The 19382-nt window shown below is 44.0% G+C and overlaps 1 protein-coding gene across 1 annotated transcript; it reads left to right on the top strand.

Annotated features, from left to right (window-relative positions):
- The first annotated feature begins 12407 nt into the window (after positions 1-12407).
- LOC133900800 (basic blue protein-like) lies at positions 12408-13574 on the top strand. Its single transcript, XM_062342046.1, has 2 exons — positions 12408-12660; positions 13118-13574. Exons 1-2 carry the CDS (start codon positions 12486-12488, stop codon positions 13321-13323), a joined length of 381 nt encoding a protein of 126 aa, XP_062198030.1. The 5' UTR covers positions 12408-12485; the 3' UTR covers positions 13324-13574.
- The last annotated feature ends 5808 nt before the right edge of the window (positions 13575-19382 follow it).

The raw sequence follows: 19382 nt of genomic DNA, 5'->3' as shown, positions 1-19382 counted from the left end.
GGTTTGGGTCATTAATGTAACGGGACGTCCGTGTGAGAAAACGAGGCATTTCGTCGTGGAGTGTTGCCACGTGTTAGAGGGAAACCGCATAGGGCCACGACCTCTCCAATAGGAGTCTTAATGGGAGGACATGGAGATGTTCGTCCAGCTTCATCTTCCAGTCCTACTTGGCTGCGTAGCTCGGGTATAAAGCCAGGGTTACCCAGTTGGAGCCTCCAAAGCCCATGAGCAAGCAATTATCCTTGACTTGAGTATGGCATCGTCTTCCTCCTCATCCTTGAAGACATCGATGACCTCAATGGCTCCTTCAGGAGCCGGGTTGTTTCGGTCGTCGGTAGAGGTGTCGGAGGCGAAACAGCTTCCTCTCCTGCAGGGGAGGTGGTTGTCTGCTACTCCGGCCTGACCTTTGGCTGGGAAGGGCATGCCTGTCGAGACCATCGATATCTCCGATGACGACGAGGAGAAGATTGGGATCTCTTATTAAGGGAGAATAAGCTGGCATCAATTGGGCCCGGAAGGCGAGGGAGAGGGCTTCGCTGGTGACCTCCTCGGCCTCCTCAGCATCCTCTGGCAGCTCGGGAGTCGGCTACTGTATCGGCTTTCGCAACGGCAGGCTGCAGATGAGGCGCATACACCGTCTCACGCGTGGCCCCTGCCGGGACCTGTAGGAGGTGAAGGCGGTCACCGGGATGGTGTACTTTGTGACGCCATGATATATCCATGTTATGGCTAAACTTAGTCACCTTGTACTCTTTCTCCCTTGTTTTGCTCCGCAGGGATCTATCTTCTTTGTGCCAATTTTTGTACGGTTGTTTTAGTTTGTATCCCTTGGATGTATTGGTTGCTTAATAATATAACGTGGGTCTTCGGGAACGGTTATGTCTCCCTCTGTATCGCAATGCGAGAGGACCTTTCGAAGGGGTGGCCGCATGCGTGCATGCTTTCGTGCCTCCAAACCGTACTTCTTTGTCCCTTTCGAAGGCGATGGCTAGTTTTTTCTGATGACCGGTGGATACTTAGGCTAACTGAGGAGAACCAGGTGGAGTAGTGGCCATCTCGTCGTCTCTAGTTACCGCGTACTCCTTCCTAATTTTTTCCAGATTTCTGACTCAGCTTAGTCCCTCTGGAACCTTTGGATATGAGCTCTGGAGGTGGTCCTTGACCCTTCGGGTTCCTTAGCAACTGCTCGGGTTGAAGGCGATGATGTGTCAGAGGCGCAGTCAAAGGCTTAGGCAAGAGAGGTGGTTCACGACCCCCTCGGCCCTTAGCCGCTGCCCGGCTCTGGAGGTATTCCATCTGGAGCCTGACGACGACACATTGGAGGCGAAGCTAAAGGCCGGGTGGAACAGAGGGTCTGCGACCCCTTCGGCCCTTAGCCGCTATCCGGCTCCGGAGGTATTCCATCCAGAGCCTAGTGACGGCGTGTCTGAGGCGAAGCTGAAGGCTGGACGGAAGAGAGGGTCCGCGACCCCCTCGGCCCTTAGCCGCTGCCCGGCTCCAGAGGTATTCCGTCCGGAGCCTGGCGACGGCGGGTCGGAGGTGAAGCCGAAGGCTGGGTAGAAGAGAGGGTCCGTGACCCCCTTGGCCCTTTGCCACTGCCCGGTTCCAGAGGTATTCTGTCCGGAGCCTGGCAATGGTGCATCGGAGGTGAAGCCAAAGGTTGAGCGGAAGAGAGTGTCCGCGACCCCCTTGGCCCTTAGCCGCTGCCCGGCTCTGAAGGTATTCCGTCCGGAGCCTGGCGACGGCGCGTCGGAGGCAAAGCCGAAGGCTGGGTGGAAGAGAGGTCCCGCGACGCCCTCGGCCCTTAGCCACTGCTCGACTCTAGAGGTATTCCGTCCGGAGCCTGGCGAAGGTGCGTCGGAGGCGAAGTCGAAGGCCGGGCGGAAGAGAGGGTTCGTGACCCCCTTGGCCATTAGCCCCTGCCAGGCCTTGCTTTCCCTGCAATGGATAGTCAGGGATTCCACTATGTTTCCCGTGCCACGCAGCATGGGCTTTTATTAAATGTTAGTATAAAAAATGACGTATGAAATGTGTCTTAAAGGGAGATGGTAGGGTAATGATTTTACCTTTTACCATGCGTGTTTTGGAGTCACACGGTTCATACCTTTCCCCGTAGGGAGGGGGATTTTTATACCCCTTTGATTGGCGTGTTGTGCCTTTTTAGAGGCTAGTGGGTTTGTACCCCTTCGGCACGAAGGCATTAGCCTTCATGATGTTGGGGTACCTTTCTCGCTAGGTCCTTTCAGAATCCTTTGGCCCGATGGAGTTGTCGAAGAAACATCTCCATCGCGGGGGTTTTTTCGGAAGTCTCTCCATGGTGCAGAGGTTTTTGTGAAAGCTCTCTGTCGTTCGGAGGTTTGGAAAAGGCTCTCCATTTTTGCCTGAGGCTTGTGAAAGGTTCTCCGTTCTCACCGGAGGTCTTGTAAAGCTCTTCATTTTTACGGGAGTTACGGAGGTTTTTGGTGAAGCTCTCCGTTTTTACCAGCCATTTTTATTGGAGGTTTGGTAAAGCTCTCCGTTTTTATCGGAGGTTTGGTAAAGCTCTCTGTTTTTACGGGAGGTTTTTGGTAAGTTTCCTTGGCATGTATTAATGTCGAAGGCCCTACACACTATCGGAGCTACGCAATACCTTCCAGGAAACCTAGGAAGTCTTGCCTTCCAGGTGACCTAGGCATGCTACGCCCGCGGTGTGTAGGCTTGGCGTGCTCCCAAGGAAACGCTCGGGGTGCACGGCAACACTGTCCACCAAGGATGTACCCTAGCGCGTGGCATTTATATGACCAAAGTTGTGCAATGCCTTCCATGGTACCCTGGGCATAATCTGCCTTGCAGGTGACCTGGCATAAGCGGCACCCGTGGTATATAAGCATGTCGTGCAGAGAGGATTCCTTGCAACAGCATTCCTCAGAGCACTGCATCCTCACATCAGGGCAGTCCCCTGATATGCGGCGTCCACACACTATCGGGGCTACACAATACCTTCCAAGAAACCTGGGCAATCTTGCCCCCAGGTGACCTAGGCATGCTACGCCCGTGGTGTGTGGGCTCCACTTCCGACCAAGGCAAAGCCTACCCTCTGCGAAACCTTTTCAGGTGACCTTGGGTTTAGGCAAGCGATGCTTACTAGTGCATGGCCTTGTCACGCCTCCGGAGAAATCCCCCGAGGGCACCGCAACTACATTACCATGAAAGTCCCTTGGTATCCGGCATCTACACACTATCGAGGCTACACAATACCTTCCAGGAAACCTAGGCAGTCTTGCCTTCCAGGTGACCTAGGAATGCTACGCCCCCGATGTGTAGGCATGTCATGCAACAAGAATTCCTTGCGTCAGCATTCCTCGGAGCACCGCAACTCCGCCACCGAGGACATCCCCCGGGGCGTGGCCTCGACACCCGAGGCTATGCACATGCCTTCCAGGGCACCCTAGGCATAATCTGCCTTGCAGGTGACCTAGGCATGGGCGGCGCCCGTGGGTGTGGGCCTCACTGTCTATCGAGACTACGCAATGCCTTCCAGGAAATCTAGGTAGTCTTGCCTTCCAGTTGACCTAGGCATGCTACATCCACGATACGTGGGCTTGTCACACCACCCGAAGATGTCCTCCGGGTGGCACCGCAACACGGTCTATCAAGGGAATCCCTTGATACATGGCAATTGCACTTCCGAGGCCACACAATGCCTTCCAGGAAAACTAGGCAGACTTGCCCCCCAAGCGACCTAGGCACGATGCGTCTGCGGGAGTGCAGGGATTTTGCATGGTTATAATACCTAAGTTTTGCAGTCTACTGCTGGCAACAAGAAGCTATTTGTAGCATGAAACAAAGCTAGGTTAAACAACTACTCATGCTAAATGAGAATGTAACTTAAGTTCTACCGCATCTACTTAGTAGCTATCTATTGCAAAAAGACTTCTAACAATATAGTTGGCGGCCCTCAACAGACTCTATCCTTGGCGCATGAAAGGTAGATCACTAGATAAACTACTGGGTAGTTAATAGTGGACGTACTTTTGTAGAAATAAGGCCTCTATTGTAAGGCTTGGCGGCCTCGAAGCCTGTGGCTAGGCTGGGAGAGGCAGAGCTTCACCCCCTCCACCTTTAGCTGTTGCCCGGCTCTGGAGGTTACCCGTCCAGAGCCTAGCGGCGGCACGTGAGAGGCATGGTCGAAGTCTGGTCGGGAGAGGCGGTCCTCGACCGCCTCGGCCCCCAACCGCTACCCAGCTCCGGAGGTACTTTGTCCGGAGCCTGGCGACGGCGTGTCCTCGACTCAGTTCTCATTGCAGGGTATGGTACCATTGATAGTAGGTTTGGTGGTGATGGTGCAAGGTTGAGGGGCCGAGGATTCGCCCGGGAGTTTTCCCCAGGCCCCCGAACTCCACGTCATCCTTCGCTGACTCCTTCTCCAGCTAGGTATTCAGCTTGCCTTCTGAGGTATTCCTCCCAGAAGGTAATGAGGGTGCGACAGTCGTTGGTGTTGTGGCCGCACCCTGGTCTATGCAGGACGCACCCGTATGCCTCCGGGGGCACCGGAGCTTGGAGTTGTTGTTGGGGTTGCTGGAGGTGCTACTGAATGTGCCCTACTCGAGAAAGGGACAACAGACCGTGCAGCTGAACATGGGGCTATTTTGACTTGTCCCGGCATTGATTCTGAAGTAGTCGTGCTTCCAAAATTGTTCTTGGATCTTTGTTGTCATCCCTGCAATTCTTTCTATGCCAAACATGCAAGTTAGAACAATCTAGGAACACTATTATAGTCTTTGTAATCAACTATGTCCTGAATTTCATGTCTTAATCCTCCATAAAAGTGTGCTACTGTAGCCTCTTCATCCTCAATAATATAATGATGTAACATACAAATTTATAGCTCCTGATAATATTCTTCTACGGATCTATCACCTTGATTTAAGTATTGCAATTTCTTACGCAAATCACATTTAAAAGAGGGTGGAATAAATCTGTTACGCATAGCAACCTTTCAAACATTCAATGTAGTAGGCGCTAACCCATCGATGCATACTCTATTTCACGAGATAATTGCAAATTCTTTAAATTCATTAGTGGCTTGCCTAACTCTATGCACTTTAGGAACTAAATGAGCATTAAACTTCTGTCTGGCCATCATCTTCCAATCTAAATATTTTTCAGTATTATAAACACTTGCAAAAGATGGTATAGTAAACTTAACCTTAGCAAATAGATCATCATTAATTCATAGGTTATGTTGCTGAAAATTATTACCTCTCATACCTTGACGGTTGAAGTTTAATCGGTTCTGTTGTCATGCATCAAAGACATCTTGTTCTTGTCTTAAAATTTCATCAACAACGATGGACTCGTCATGTTCATGGGCTGCACCATGAGGGTCCATATGGTCATTGTTCGGGGATTGAGTGACCAACTGATCAAAGCATGTATTGAGCATTGCAATGCTATCGTTGAGTCGCTATAAAGCAGTATTTGTTCCTGCAAGCTTCTTAACAATGTCGTCATTAATAGATTTTCGATGATCATCCAACAATATTGTGAGTTCTTCCCTCAAAACATACTCTTTCGCATCCGGTGCTTCACCTACCATAATTAGCAGCACACAAGAGACAACAAAAAATATTATCCCTATCGACTACTACGTGGTGGAGATTGAAGTGGAATCACACACTCTTAAGTGTCTTACCACATTCTAGAAAGTGTTCTTACCAATCGCAACAGATGGCACAACCAGTGGCTAGTTCGTGATACCTTATTGAGTGCAAGTGAGGTGGCTGCAAAGGGAGAACTATTCTGATCGAGAGATGGTGGAGCTTGGACAAGCAATATTTAGTAGCAAGGAATGGCAATTAATGAAATCAGATTAGCAAAGCTGAATAAGAATCTACGGTACTCATCATAGTTGCTGACCTGAACATGTTCCTAGAACTAGCTCAAGCAAGCCGAAGACTATAAAAGACACAAGCACAATAGAATAAAATTCGCAATGCAAACCTGAATTTTCTCTCTCCCTTTTATTTTGGCATTCTTTGCTTCTTGCTTTCTTCTGTCTTTCTTTTTTTTCTGATTTTTTTGTGAATGTGAGAAAAACTAAAAACTCCTCTACTACCTTTTCTAGGACCAATGAGGTATATGGGTCACAAACTTGGACAATATTTCAAAACTCTCTCTCTCTCTGAACTTTGGCTTACCCTGTTTTGCCTAAGGAGTTGCTACTCGAACTTTGTTGGGCAATGCTCGATATGAAGGGTGCACGGAGGTGACCGAGAGCAACCAGAAACTGATAGACCCTGACTAGGTTGTGGAGGCAAAATCGAGTGGATAGTTGAATCCGACTTGGTGGTTGAACCCGAAAGGATGGTCGAATCCGACTAGGTGGTTGAATACGAGGAGATGGTCAAAACAATTAGTGATTGAACCTGAATAGATGGTCAACACGACTAGTGGTCGAACCCTAGTAGATGGTCGACTCGGCTAGTGGTCAAACACGAGTAGATGATTGAAGTCACTTGTGGTAGAACACGAGTTGATAGTCGACTCGACTAGAGACACAATCTCGACTATAGCAAACAAGGCCAGGCCGGGATACTCGATGACTAAATCAGCAAAGACTCGACACTAGAAACTAGAACACAATGACTCAACCAACAACAAAGACACCGACAATGGATTCAAACTCAACAACACGAAAACTGGAAAAAAAATTATGAAAGGCACAAAGTGGTTTGGACAACAGAAAAACTAAGATCTAAATCCTTTTTTTGGGGTAATTTTCTGGACTCTAAGTAATGGAACACGACGAAATAAAGGGATAACTAAGATTACCTAACGGGCAACCGAAGCTCTGATACCAGTTGATATGAGTTTGCCCAATCTTCCAAAGGTAATATGATAAATCGATTGTGAAGTTTTGATGTTTATGATCCAAAGGCTCCTATCACAACAAATCCAGAACCCTCGCAACTACTACACCACTACTCCGTGGTTATTAACTGTGCCAAGACGTGATTGACCTTGCCAAGAAGGCTTTTCCTGTAAGAGAATCAAAAACACAAGAAAGAATATGTAGATGCAATCTTAATATTACTAATTACCAATGAAGTGCCCGAGTTTGGGGTTCTACAAACCAATATATGACGAAACTGTCTAAAATAGAATAATCTAAGCAAAACCCAAGTCTAAACTACGACATCTACTGTGTATATATAAGGGGTCATGAGCAAGTCGACCTAAGGTTGTGTAGTCGTGGAAAGAGACGTACAAATCCTAGACTCTGAGAACATGTTGTTATGAGATTCCAAGCCGAATTTGGAGTCTGACTTGAGCTTGACTTGTTGTTTGAGTAGACTTGGCACTTGAATAATTACGTCCAAGTGAGCTTGTAATGTTTCTCCTATATTCCTAAGCAACAAAACAATAAAAAAACTTAGTAGTATGCTATTCTTTACAAAGAAAATATGAATAATGAAGAAAGAATTTACCTTGTGTGTATCCGAGGGAGCCATGCCTTTATCACCCCAGGAATCTTCGAGGGACCTCGGACATGATGCTCCTAGGATTGATCATTGTCGTGACCCTCTAGAGCATCAGGCATCTACACATAAGTGAAAAATGTATTGAGAATCTATATGATAATTTGTACAACAAATGCATTCATCTACTTTTGAATTACCTTATCGCCTACATGGGCATTCGTTTGGTCTTGGTTAAGGTAGTTGCTCGGGCTACCTTCTGTAATGTTGGATGGCGGCACAACTCCTTCTAGCACCTAGGCTGGATCGGAGGAGCCACCTTCCTGAGTGTTCTGTATATGATGGCGATGAGCGGTTGGTGATGCCATCCTTTTCTAAGAGTTCTGCATACGATGACGATAAGTGGTTGAGTATTCTACAGATAAAGAGCTTAGAAAGGAGGGAGAGAGCTTTTGAAAGAGTGAAATAATCGGGACAAAATAGCAAAATAGGTACAAATAGGATTATGACACAAATAGTCACATCTTACATAGCAAAATTGGCACAAATTAAGGTACTGACAACTGACATATTGACTTTACAAGTCACATCATCTTACATAGCAAAATAATGACGATTACAACTAGAACTCGGATTATGACATCTTTACACGTGAAATCACACTTCTTCTTATTTTCAAAGATAGTCAAATTTAGCTCGGCTTGGATGACTTGACTGTTGTATGCCACAACAGTTTCATGTTTAAACTTGTATCCTTTGTAACATGCTCCTTTGAATTTATCAACTTGTGCCTCCCAACTGAAGAACACTCTACTTTGCCAACCACAACGCACAATATACCATATCATAGCAGCCCTAAATTTTAAATAATATGTTTGAGCAGACAAACTAGAAAATAATTTATATTTCGGAACCTACCCTCTAGTTTTCATTCACATCTGAGTAAAATGAGCTACTGCCATAGTTATAATGGAATGAAATTAAAATTGTAGGAGAAAACACTTCATAATTATCTGACTTCCTTATACTAGTTCCTGCTACATCAATACTGTCCCGATCTTGTTTTTTCAGTGCTCCTTCATAAACAAAAATGTCACTACAACTAGAAAGCAGCCCAGGCTCACTTTCTGCTAGTAGAAAATTGACCATACGCTAATCAAACAAATTACGAGTGCCTGCACCATCTTATTGGCTCACTAGTCACCAGAAGAAAACAATCTATAACATAATGTGGAATAAGCCAATAAGTAATGTGTAGTGACATATGTGACTATAATATAACAGTATGTTATGGAATGTAGCAGGTAACAGACTAAGAAACCCTGCTGCAATAAACTAGTTCAGGCAAGCAAAACAAACGAATAAAAACGCAATTGCAGTGATTTGAAGAGGCATCAAATAATGCCAGAACTAAAGCTATGTTTAACTAAATGTATAGCTTACACAATGCAGCAATCTGAAGTTCTGATAAATCATTACATCATTCAGTGATCTTTTTCATAATCATATATACGTGCCAATTTTCAGTGCAATGCTACCAGGGAAGTTACAGATTCTGCAGATGTCCTACACAATATAATATACTGAATTGAGAGCAGACAATACCGTTGGCAGATAAATCACTTAACGCAATGCACAATTAAAATCTTGACACGGGTGAATCAAAGAGGGAGAGAGCAACCAATTACTAGTCCTACTTGTGGTTTCATCTGAAGTCACCAATGGCTTTGTACCAAGGATTCCAGACCTTGTACAGGAGCAGCTACTGCTTCAGGTCTAGCAATTAATCATAATAGGCTGCAATCTTATCGATGCTAATCACTGCATAGTAGTCTTGGCAGAGACAACTCTCATTAGGAATATTTGCAGCCACCAACAGAACTTGATTGTTTTCAGCGTGACTCAGAGGCAACACTTTTACATTTTCTATCTTCAAAGAGAACATTCCTGAATGATGTGATTACAAATAAGAGCCTTCCGAAACTCAGCTAAAATCAGCATGAATTGCCTGGATTTCAATAAACAGCCCTGCCTCATAGGATAAAGCATCTGGTCTCAAATGAGGCTAAAGAGCCTGATTATAAGAGAATCAGTTTAGTTTGTGATTTCAATTACCATCAGCCACTGGCCACTAGGAAAAGAACCTTGCACGATTCGCTAAGAAAAATACAACATAGGACACAAAGCTAACTCTATAGAAAACAGAACTGGTAGGCACCAACTATTTTTGTCATGCATGGGTAGAGTTGTGTATTTAAGTTATCACAAACAAAAGCGCAGGAAAATGATAGAATGAATTATTTTCTAATGAACAACAATTCCAGTCATGCAATTGAATTATATCGAAAATAGTGGGTGCAACTCAAAAGCCCTAAGAGATAACATTAAAGGTAACATTTAGGTGTACTAAACAATCAATGAATGTTGAAGGGACCTCCTCCGCGGTTGATGGAGGCCTCGGGGACGATGGCGACGGGGACGGTGGCATGGAGGAAGATGGCCTCGGGGATGGCGGCATGGAGGCAGGCGGCGATGGGGATGGTGGCGTGGAGGTAGGCGTCTGTAGGGATGGGGCGGTGGACTTGGGGACGTGGTGTCGGGAGACGATTCAGCGGAGGGCACAGGGAAGGGGATCGGAGAAGTGAAAATTTTCCAAGTGTTGGAGGGCAACAGGCCAACGATGTTTCATTATATAGGGGACTTCACTGCTGGCCAAATAGGTACACCGTTTATTAAGAATAAGTTAAGCTCCTGCAAGCCAATATTTATGTTAGTTGTAGTAGGTACTGAAATTGCTCATTAGCATTAAGTTAAGTTCCAGCAAGCTAGTATTTATATTTATTTTAATTTCAACTTGCTATATACCTTAATTTTATACCTAAAGTTTGCAATATACCTCAATTTCATTAAAAATTGTAATTTTTTAAAAAAGGAAAATAAATATGTTCATACCTAAATTTGTATATTGGAGATTGCTAATTAATATAGTAGATTATGTATCTATGCTTGATTTCTACAACTTCAAGCTTTCGCCGTATCCAAAAAAGCTACTTGAATATTGTATCTAAACATTCAAAGTGTGTGCTTTCACTATCGTAGTAAGTTATTAAAAATGGAATTGTTTCTAAATTTCATGGTTAAATTTTTTAATTCATTAGGTAAACAAATCAAATTAGTCCTTCATTAATACATAGTAATTCATGTCCTTCATTAATATGCAAATAAAGCTACTTAATCTAGCTTAACGATTCACTCTTCATTACGATCACGGTGTATATAGGTTTGTCGATGTTTTCTATGAGAACTAAATCAACATCCTCTCCGAAAGGAGATAGCGTATTGAATTGATTGTAGTCTCCCTCGACGATGACATTCTCCACTCTGACAATCCTTATTTTTCTTTGAAGAAGCATGTCGTGCTCCTCCTTGTTAGCTGAGTCTAGGTCCTTTACGTAGAAGACTTTCATAACATCTTTTGCAAGTACAAATGGTTCTTCTCTGTATCCAACGAGTTTTTGGTCCACTGTAGTCATACCGTACTTATCGATCTTCACACCTGCTGGGAGTTTGACTCATTGGCATCGGAAAAGAGAAATCTTTAACACTCCATAGTCAAGCTCTCAGTTCTTCTCTATGGATCTATAGTAGGTCTCTCTATTACCATTACAGTTGTAAGCATCTATAAAAACACCGCTATTTTGGTTGACGCTCTTATTATCTTGTGCTCTCGTATAAAATGTATAGACAATTATATTATATCCTTGAAATGTGAAGATTGTAGTTGACAATCCGTGAGCTAACACATTCAGTTGAGCACACTCTATCTGTTCATCCATCACCTATCTACGTAACTAGACGCAAAAATAATCTCGATGCTCTCGTGCGATTTAACATCAGACTTATTTTTAGATTTATTTTTTGGAAAAGGAAAATGTTCCGGCCACTGCATTGTAAGATGCACCAAACCTTGTTCATTATTACATTATGTCAGCTCATAGCTGAAAAGCACGAAAGATAAAATAATAAGCTACATGAAGAAAATCATCTAACACATAGATTACTGAACCGCAATCTATTCTTGACGAAAAATTCCATAGCCACAACTTTCAGTGCTGGGCATGGCATCCGTGTGGCTCCCTCTCTTCCTCTTTTTGCAAAAGCATCCAGCTGAGCCAATAGGTACCCTTAAAAAGTGCCTGTAAAAAAGAATTAATTTTTTTTATGTCAAATACAATATCGTTGCGTCATTTCCATATAACCCAAAATAAGGCTGCTAATATATCATTCAGCCAGCTACTTAACACGTTCCTAGGTTTATGATACCTACGGTGATTCTGACGGTGCACCAAACTGAGCTACCGTTGGTTATCCAACATGTCACTATTTTTGTGAGTGGACAGAAAGCGGCATTGGAGTTAGCTGACATGCAAGCTTTTGATGAATATTTACTTTTGTGAGCGACTAATGAATATTTACATACATAGTTTACTGCTAGTGATAGAGCATGTACTCCACTATACTTAATTAAAAGCACAATTGAGTGTGCGAACCAACTGCGGGGAGTGCACATAGGTTAAGCTCGTGGGTTCAAGATAAATAAACAAAATCGTAGATACCGTTCATTCTATATTTTGTATTGCCGGCATATAAAATTTGATCAAGTGAGTAATGTTGGATAAAAGAATGCACACTTAAGGTGAAACAACGAGACGTTAGTAGTGTTTTTTTATGGACAAAGGGAAGCTTCTTCATGCCAGATTACTCATACACCACAAGAGCGTGGTGGAGCATGATACTTGCAACTTGCTGAGGAACCGAAAAGTACGTAGCACATGTGCACACGACACTATCACGTTCCACAATAAAACTAACGTACATGTACACTAACAAGTAACTGCACGCAAAGAAACCAGTATAAATATGGATTCTGGCTAAGCTTGCGAAGCACAGCAAATTCAACCCGACAAAACTTCTCTTTGTAGTTGCAAGTCGTGTGTAAGGTCTGAGCAAGCACATAAATACGCCATGGGAAGAGGCATGTGCAGTGGCAGCCTTGTGGCTCTAGGTTTCGCGCTCCTTGTCTGTTCAGCGATGGTGTCTGCTGAAACCTATGTCGTTGGAGATTCAAAGGGCTGGGGCTTGTCTGTGTCGTATGACAGCTGGTCTAACGGAAAGCCCTTCGCTGCTGGTGACACGATCGGTAGACTCTCTCTGTCACTCTCACTCTCCCCCTCTCGTTCGTAAGTTCAACATGTTTAGATAGGCATGAATTCCATCGAATCCATTGGGATTGTTGGGAAAATGAGCTAAAATATTCATTGCCAATCCGAAGGAAGGATTTGGTTTAATCTCTTGCTACTCCAACTAACCCGAAAAAAGGCATACGGAACTTGGCCCTTTATAATGAAGTTAAGGCTAAATAGAGGGGTCCATCTTTTTACATATCTTTGATAAGCAAAATGAACTCTCAATTTTTCAAATGGTATGTCATGGGAGGTAAACATGCACGCTGCTTATACAGTACGCAAAGAGTGTGCTTACCCGCGTTCCAATCAGAAGAAAGTTGAAGGACACAATTCTTTATGGGTTATTAAGAAAACAAATCCAAGAACCCTCAGTATAACCCTGGGAAATGAAATTAATCCTTGTGCTTGCAGTTTTCAATTTCCTGGCAGGCGTGCACAACGCGGTGGCCGTGGGCGCGTCGGAGTACCAGAGCTGCAAGGTGCGCAGTGCCGCAGACTCAGCCGCGATGGCATCTGGCACCGCCAAGTTTGATCTCAAGAAGGGCGTGAACTACTTCATCTGCGGCGTCCCCGGCCACTGCGCTGCCGGGATGAAGCTCCGAGTTGTCGCCAACTGATGGAGGATCAGCTAAAAAAAACTGCTATATATGTGTGTGCATGCATGTTGTGTGTCCCCTTAAATAACCTGCACCCATGCATGGATCGGACTTATATATATATCCAGTTCAGGGGACGAATTAGCTAGCTCTGTGTGCTACTACTAGTGCTTGAATCTGGGACTTTTGCGTTTGCCATGCTTGTACGCAAGTCCTAAATAATGGTACGCTGTGTGATGGACTTTGTGATAATTTGCTACCGGTTGCTGTTATTATCTATTTTTGCTTGCACATATATATTCTGCATCAGTTTTTCAATACATAGCCGTACAAGTCTTATTGAAAGAAGCCATTTCATGATATAAGTCAGATGATAGTTTGGAAGATGAGTAAAATACCTACACTAGTGGTCCTATGCAGTGTCACTATGATAGAAAGATCATTCATTGACGGTTTAGAACCGTTTTTATAGTCGGTTTCCAATCCGCCATGCTAAAGGTCAGTAAAATTCTGGTCATTTGTAAAACTGATTAATACATTCAGTTTATATTCCAACCGTTAGTGATATTATTTCTAGAGAAATGAGTATTTCGATGATAAAAAAATGGAAAATTAAAAAAATCTCACAGCCTCTTGACTCCGGGTGAGCTCACAGATAGGATAAGTGTTCTTTTGATCCTCTTTTGCGCGTGTACACTTGATCATAAGAATATTTTCAATTTTCATTTTTGCACAACTATTCATGTAATTCAGAATATTCTTTATTATTTTAAAAACCCTCTTCCAAGTGTGAACAATTTTTGGTAAGTTAAAATATTATGGGTGATTGTTCCAATTATGGAACCAACACTGATAGTCCATTATGTGTAAAATATTAATTGTAAAAATATTTTTACTAATATTATTATTTTTGAAACTATTATCACTAAATGTTCAAACAAAATTCCGTCAGTCATAATCTACTGTCACATACGGTTCTTTTTAATAACAGTATATGATAGATGGTCATTATCACTTGTTGTTCAATTTAAAAACTGTTAATGATGGTGTCCATTGTTACAGACTATCTTTTAAATAGAACGGTCAACAATAGTATTACTAACAGTTTTTTAATAATACCATATGTAATAATTGATTATCACTGACGATAACTGTCTGTGATAAGTTATTAGAGACACGGTATTCAAGAAACCAATAAGCAATATCCCATGAAATTAAATTGTTTCTAGTGTGTCACTTAGATGCATAAACTCCTAAACACAATTTACTGATGTCCAGCCTATAACCCTCCACATTTACTGATGTGGTATGCTGACTAGGCGCCAAGACTGTTGACTAGCTGACAGCCACCGCTGCAACAATTCTTAGTCACATCGCTACTGGACCTACGCCTCCCCGATCTCACTATTGTCAAATCGTGTCCTGCAAGACCACGTCTGTATCCAACCTTGGTCTCATATACCCCGCGCCGTCATGGGCTTTCTCCAAGTCACAGTTGCCATCTTTACTGCCTCGGTCTGTTGCCTTTGTTCGCTGCCTCCTCGTTGGATCTGCGCATCGATGACACACACCAACATGCACCATATGCAAAAAGAGGCTAACCTGGCAGGTTTGGACCTCTGATGAACTAATTAACAAATTTAGGGGGCTAAAACTACATTTTGAGAGTTCATAGTTGACCTAAGTGACACCAGGGACAAGTTTAAGGACGGTTCTTTACTCTCTTGAAATTATGATTACATGGTTGTATTTATGCTATTTCTTTTTACTGCAGGAATGAGGAGTTTATACTATTTAATATGTTAATGAGTCGTTTAATACCATTAATGATTTCATAGATTAATTGCTTTCTTTTTGTGATTTAGATTTGTAATGTGAAAAGTAGGAGCCACTAAGAGAATGTGCATGATGCACTTTGCATAACTAATATCTATCTTAAATTTCGGTTATACGCCCAAGGTGTTGACATGAAGAATGGAATTGAGTTGCACTTGCAAAAATGGCAAGATACGACAAGTGGATGAACTCTTGCTAATCTCACGTATACATTGCAACTCGCACAAAACTCACATATGCTAGAACTCGATTGAATCGCACTTTGGCCAGAGGTACGTATCGCATCTCCTCTTCTTTATTTCTATTTTGTTTTCTCTTGCTTGGTACAAAAACAGACCCCTTTTCCCTTCTTATATATATACAGGATAGATTTACCATAATCAGACTAGGATACGTACTTGACTCCTACTTTAACTAGAAAATCTAAACATACTTTGTTTAGGATTCTAATTTCTAACCAAAAGCAACTAGATTAACTCAAAAATCTCCTCCTTAATCTTTTGGCGTTACGAGGGTGGCGTCGGAGGCACTGGCGGGGTCCACGCACCCCAGAGCCATCCGTCTCGTTGGAACCTTCTTTCGCCTGAGGGGCCAAGGAGGGCGCTGTGTGGAAAGACTTTTTGAAGATGTTGGCTCGCTCGGGGTATCCCAGGTATGGTCGAATGAGATACCTGGGGACCAAGTCTATGTGGGAGCACTCCTGGGTTGGATCGCCCAAAACCATTGGAAGGCAGTCTGCTTGGTGGTGGCTTCGGCCGAGTCCTCTCCTAAGGCGGTGAGGTCTTGGTCGTGCAGAGGCTAGAAGGCCTCCGCGCCGTCTGGAGTTCCTGTACCGACCTAGGGTTCTGAGTTGGCCAAGGTTAGAGGAATGCCGTCGCATACGGCAGCGAGGCTGGAGTAGGCATACGTTGCGTATGGCTCAGGAAGCCATGCATATGATTGCATGCTTGCAACGGTGGGTATGACGATTTTAGCTAGCCCTTTGGTTATTTTTCTGGTGGATTCCTACCTCTGTTAGCACTTCTGTGTTCGAGTCCCCACAGACGGCGCGCTGTTGGAGGAAGAGTTCGTCTTGCCCTAGAAAGTACGACGAGAGTTTCTTCTAAGGAGGAGACTCAAGCTTGGAGACGAAGTTTAAGAGGAAGGAACACCACGAATGTATGGATGGTAGAAAAATGGATCGCTCTGGGAGGAGTACCACAGCGTGACTTGGTGTGTTTTCACCTTTGTGTCTTTTTTGTTGTCTTGCCCGTCCCCTGCCTAGAGGACCATGACCTCCTATTTATAGGGCCGTGTATAGCTTGGCGTACAAGTTATCATAATTTGAAAATATTCGGGATTGGACCAAAATGCTGGGCCTTATCCCGGACAACTACCTTCTACCCTATCGGGGAGATAAATATCCGCCGTGGTAATTATCATGGTGCTTGCTCCCTGAAGGGGGCGAGCCGGTCACCGATTGTGGCCCGACGCCGCACTGTCAAGGTTGTCAGGATAGCCTCCATCACGGCGGGGTGTCAGAGCGGTGTCCCTTAGCTTAGGGTTTTAATGCCGATCACTTTCTTGCAGGCAAAGCACGACCGATGCTCCCCTTCCGGTAGATATTTCCTAAGGCCTGCTGACTCACCTTGTTGCCTTTGCGAAGGCAGCTCAAGCAGCCCAAGGCGGGGGCCTCGGGAGGTGAAAACTTTGGGAAGCAGGACTCCGGAAGGCCGTGGCTTCATGAGGACAAAGTTCCGGGGGACCGAGGCTCCGGGAGGTTGGGTTTTTGGGAGGCCTCTGGAGACCGAGCCGGCTGAGCCAAGGGAAGGGTTCGCAGGTACGAAGGGGTGCCGTGAAGGGATCTGATGACTTCGGAGATCAAGCATTTAGCTGAGGGTCTGGAGATCAAGGCTCCGGAGGAACTTGGATGGTAATCTTCGATCATTATCCTCAGGTTGGTCTATTTCCCCCCCCCCCCAACAAATGTGTTTACTTCTTTTATGATGGACTTAATTTTTGCTAATGACAATTGCTGATTGACTATCGATCTTCAGGGTTACTTTCTTCACCTCTGTAGTTAGCACATCTGCCAATAATCATCCCATCCACATCCCTTGATATGTCACCGCATAACCTGGATGTATTCTACTCCACAAGAAGATAGGGTGACTACCTTCTGCTTTTGTGAACACCAACTAACAGTGTTCGACACAAGAAAAATACCATGCCTGAAGTGCTCTTTCATCATCGATATTATTGGCTATATCATTATCAGAGTAACCAATCAACTCCAAGTATCCTTCCTTCTTTTTGTAGACTCAACCAAAGTTCAAAGTTCATTTCATGTACCGTAGTACATGCTTCATGGCAGTCAACATGCCCTATTGTGGGCTGCTCCATATATCTGCTCAACATGCCAACCGAGAAAGCTAAGTCTGGGCATGTGTGTAGCAGGTATCTCGAGCTGCTAACTATACTTTGGTGTAGGGTCTTATCCACAGGAGGGCTTGTGCTTTATTTTCTTAACTTCAGGTGTGGTTCCATTGAAAGTTTTGTTGGATTGCAATATTTCATGCTACATTTTTCCAATACCTTTCTTGCATATGCGTTCTAGCTGAGCATAATTTTCTCAAAGCTTTGACAAACTTCAATTCCCATGTAATAGCTAAGTAACCCAAGGTCGCTCATGCTAAATAATTTCTTCATCTAAGATTTGAAGTTTTTGATGTCTTTGGCATAGCCTCCGGTGATCAACAAGTCATCCACATAAACTCCAACTAGTAAATTCCCCTTTCCTTGGCTTCTTATGTACATCACATGCTCCAATGGGCATCTTTCAAAACTGAGTGCCACCAAGGACTTGTATAACATTGAAATTCAAGCTCTTGGGGCTTGACGAAGGCCATACAAAGCTTTTGTGCATTAACACCTTGCGTTCTTCTCCTTTCTCCTAAAATCCCTGAGATTGCACAACGTAGACCTCTCCTTCCAAGTCACCATTTAGGAAAGCTGATTTAACATTCATATGATGAACCTCCCATCCTTCATGCAGCACAATTGCAATGAGTAGGCGCAATATCTCTAGTCGAGCAACAAGGAAAAACACCTTTTCAAAATCAATTCTTTGTCATTGAATGTACCCCTTTGCTACTAGCCTCACTTTGTGCTTCACAATCTTGCCTAGAGTGTCCATTTTTAGCTTAAATACCCACTTCGAACCCATTGGTTTATGGCCATCAAGCAATGGAACAAGCTTCCATGATCCATTCTTTTGGATAGATGACACCTACTCCTCGATAGGTTTTGTCCACGCATGCTCTCCTTTATCTTCTTCAAAATTTGTGGGCTCCTCATTACCTAGCAAATAGCATCCTTAATACTTCAATACTATGGATGTGGCATCATACAAACTTTGGATGTCACGCTCCCATTGTGGTCCTTCTATTGAGCTTGCTTCAGATACCATTGGCAGCTGAGATATGTGCAACACCGGTGCATCAATTGTAGCTATTGAAATGTGTGGTGAAGACAATCTAAGGGATTTGGATCCTGTGCTTGTTTCAGGCTTGTTCGTCGTATCTAGCACGCCAGACAAATGCTGCACATGCGATGGGGAGTCTATCTCAGAGTCATGTTCCCGACCTCATCTCCATTTGTCTCTATGTCGTCTCAGGAGGATAATGCAATGTAAACACACACCACATGTCATGTCTCGGTCGTTGGATTTCCGCTCCACTCCTACTGCTTCTCCTCCTCAAACACTGCATCACAAGTCACCACAACTTGTCGTGTCATAGGATTGAACATCTGATAGCCCTTTGTCTTGAATCATATCTAATGAACACAATTGGCATGCTTCAATCTATTAGTTTGGGGAAGTGCGGTGTCACCACCTTCACATGTGCAAGGCACACTACTACAAAACACCACATATGTGCCGGTCAATCAGTGTCGGTTCAACAATAACCGATATTGTTGACATATCAGTGCTGGTTCTTAAACTCCCACGCGTGAACAACCACTGAGGAGTTGAGAACCGACATTGATGTGGCCCTACAGTATAAAGCCCGCCTTCTCCCCCAAGCGCTACCAGAGCCGCCGCAAGCCCACCAGAACAGCGTCGTTCGTCATTTTTGCCATCTTCACTGTTGAAGAAATCAAGATTTGGATGAGTCAAGTGTTGTAAGGTTAATATGATGCTCTAAGGCTACAATTGAAGAAATACATACTTTTGCCCTACCACTTCGGGTATGTGTTTCCCT

This window comes from Phragmites australis, chromosome 19 (assembly GCF_958298935.1).
Source record: "Phragmites australis chromosome 19, lpPhrAust1.1, whole genome shotgun sequence".
Classification (NCBI taxonomy): Eukaryota; Viridiplantae; Streptophyta; class Magnoliopsida; order Poales; family Poaceae; genus Phragmites; species Phragmites australis.
The sequence above is the reverse complement of the archived record's forward strand: the minus strand, read 5'-3'. Positions and strand labels throughout refer to the sequence as shown.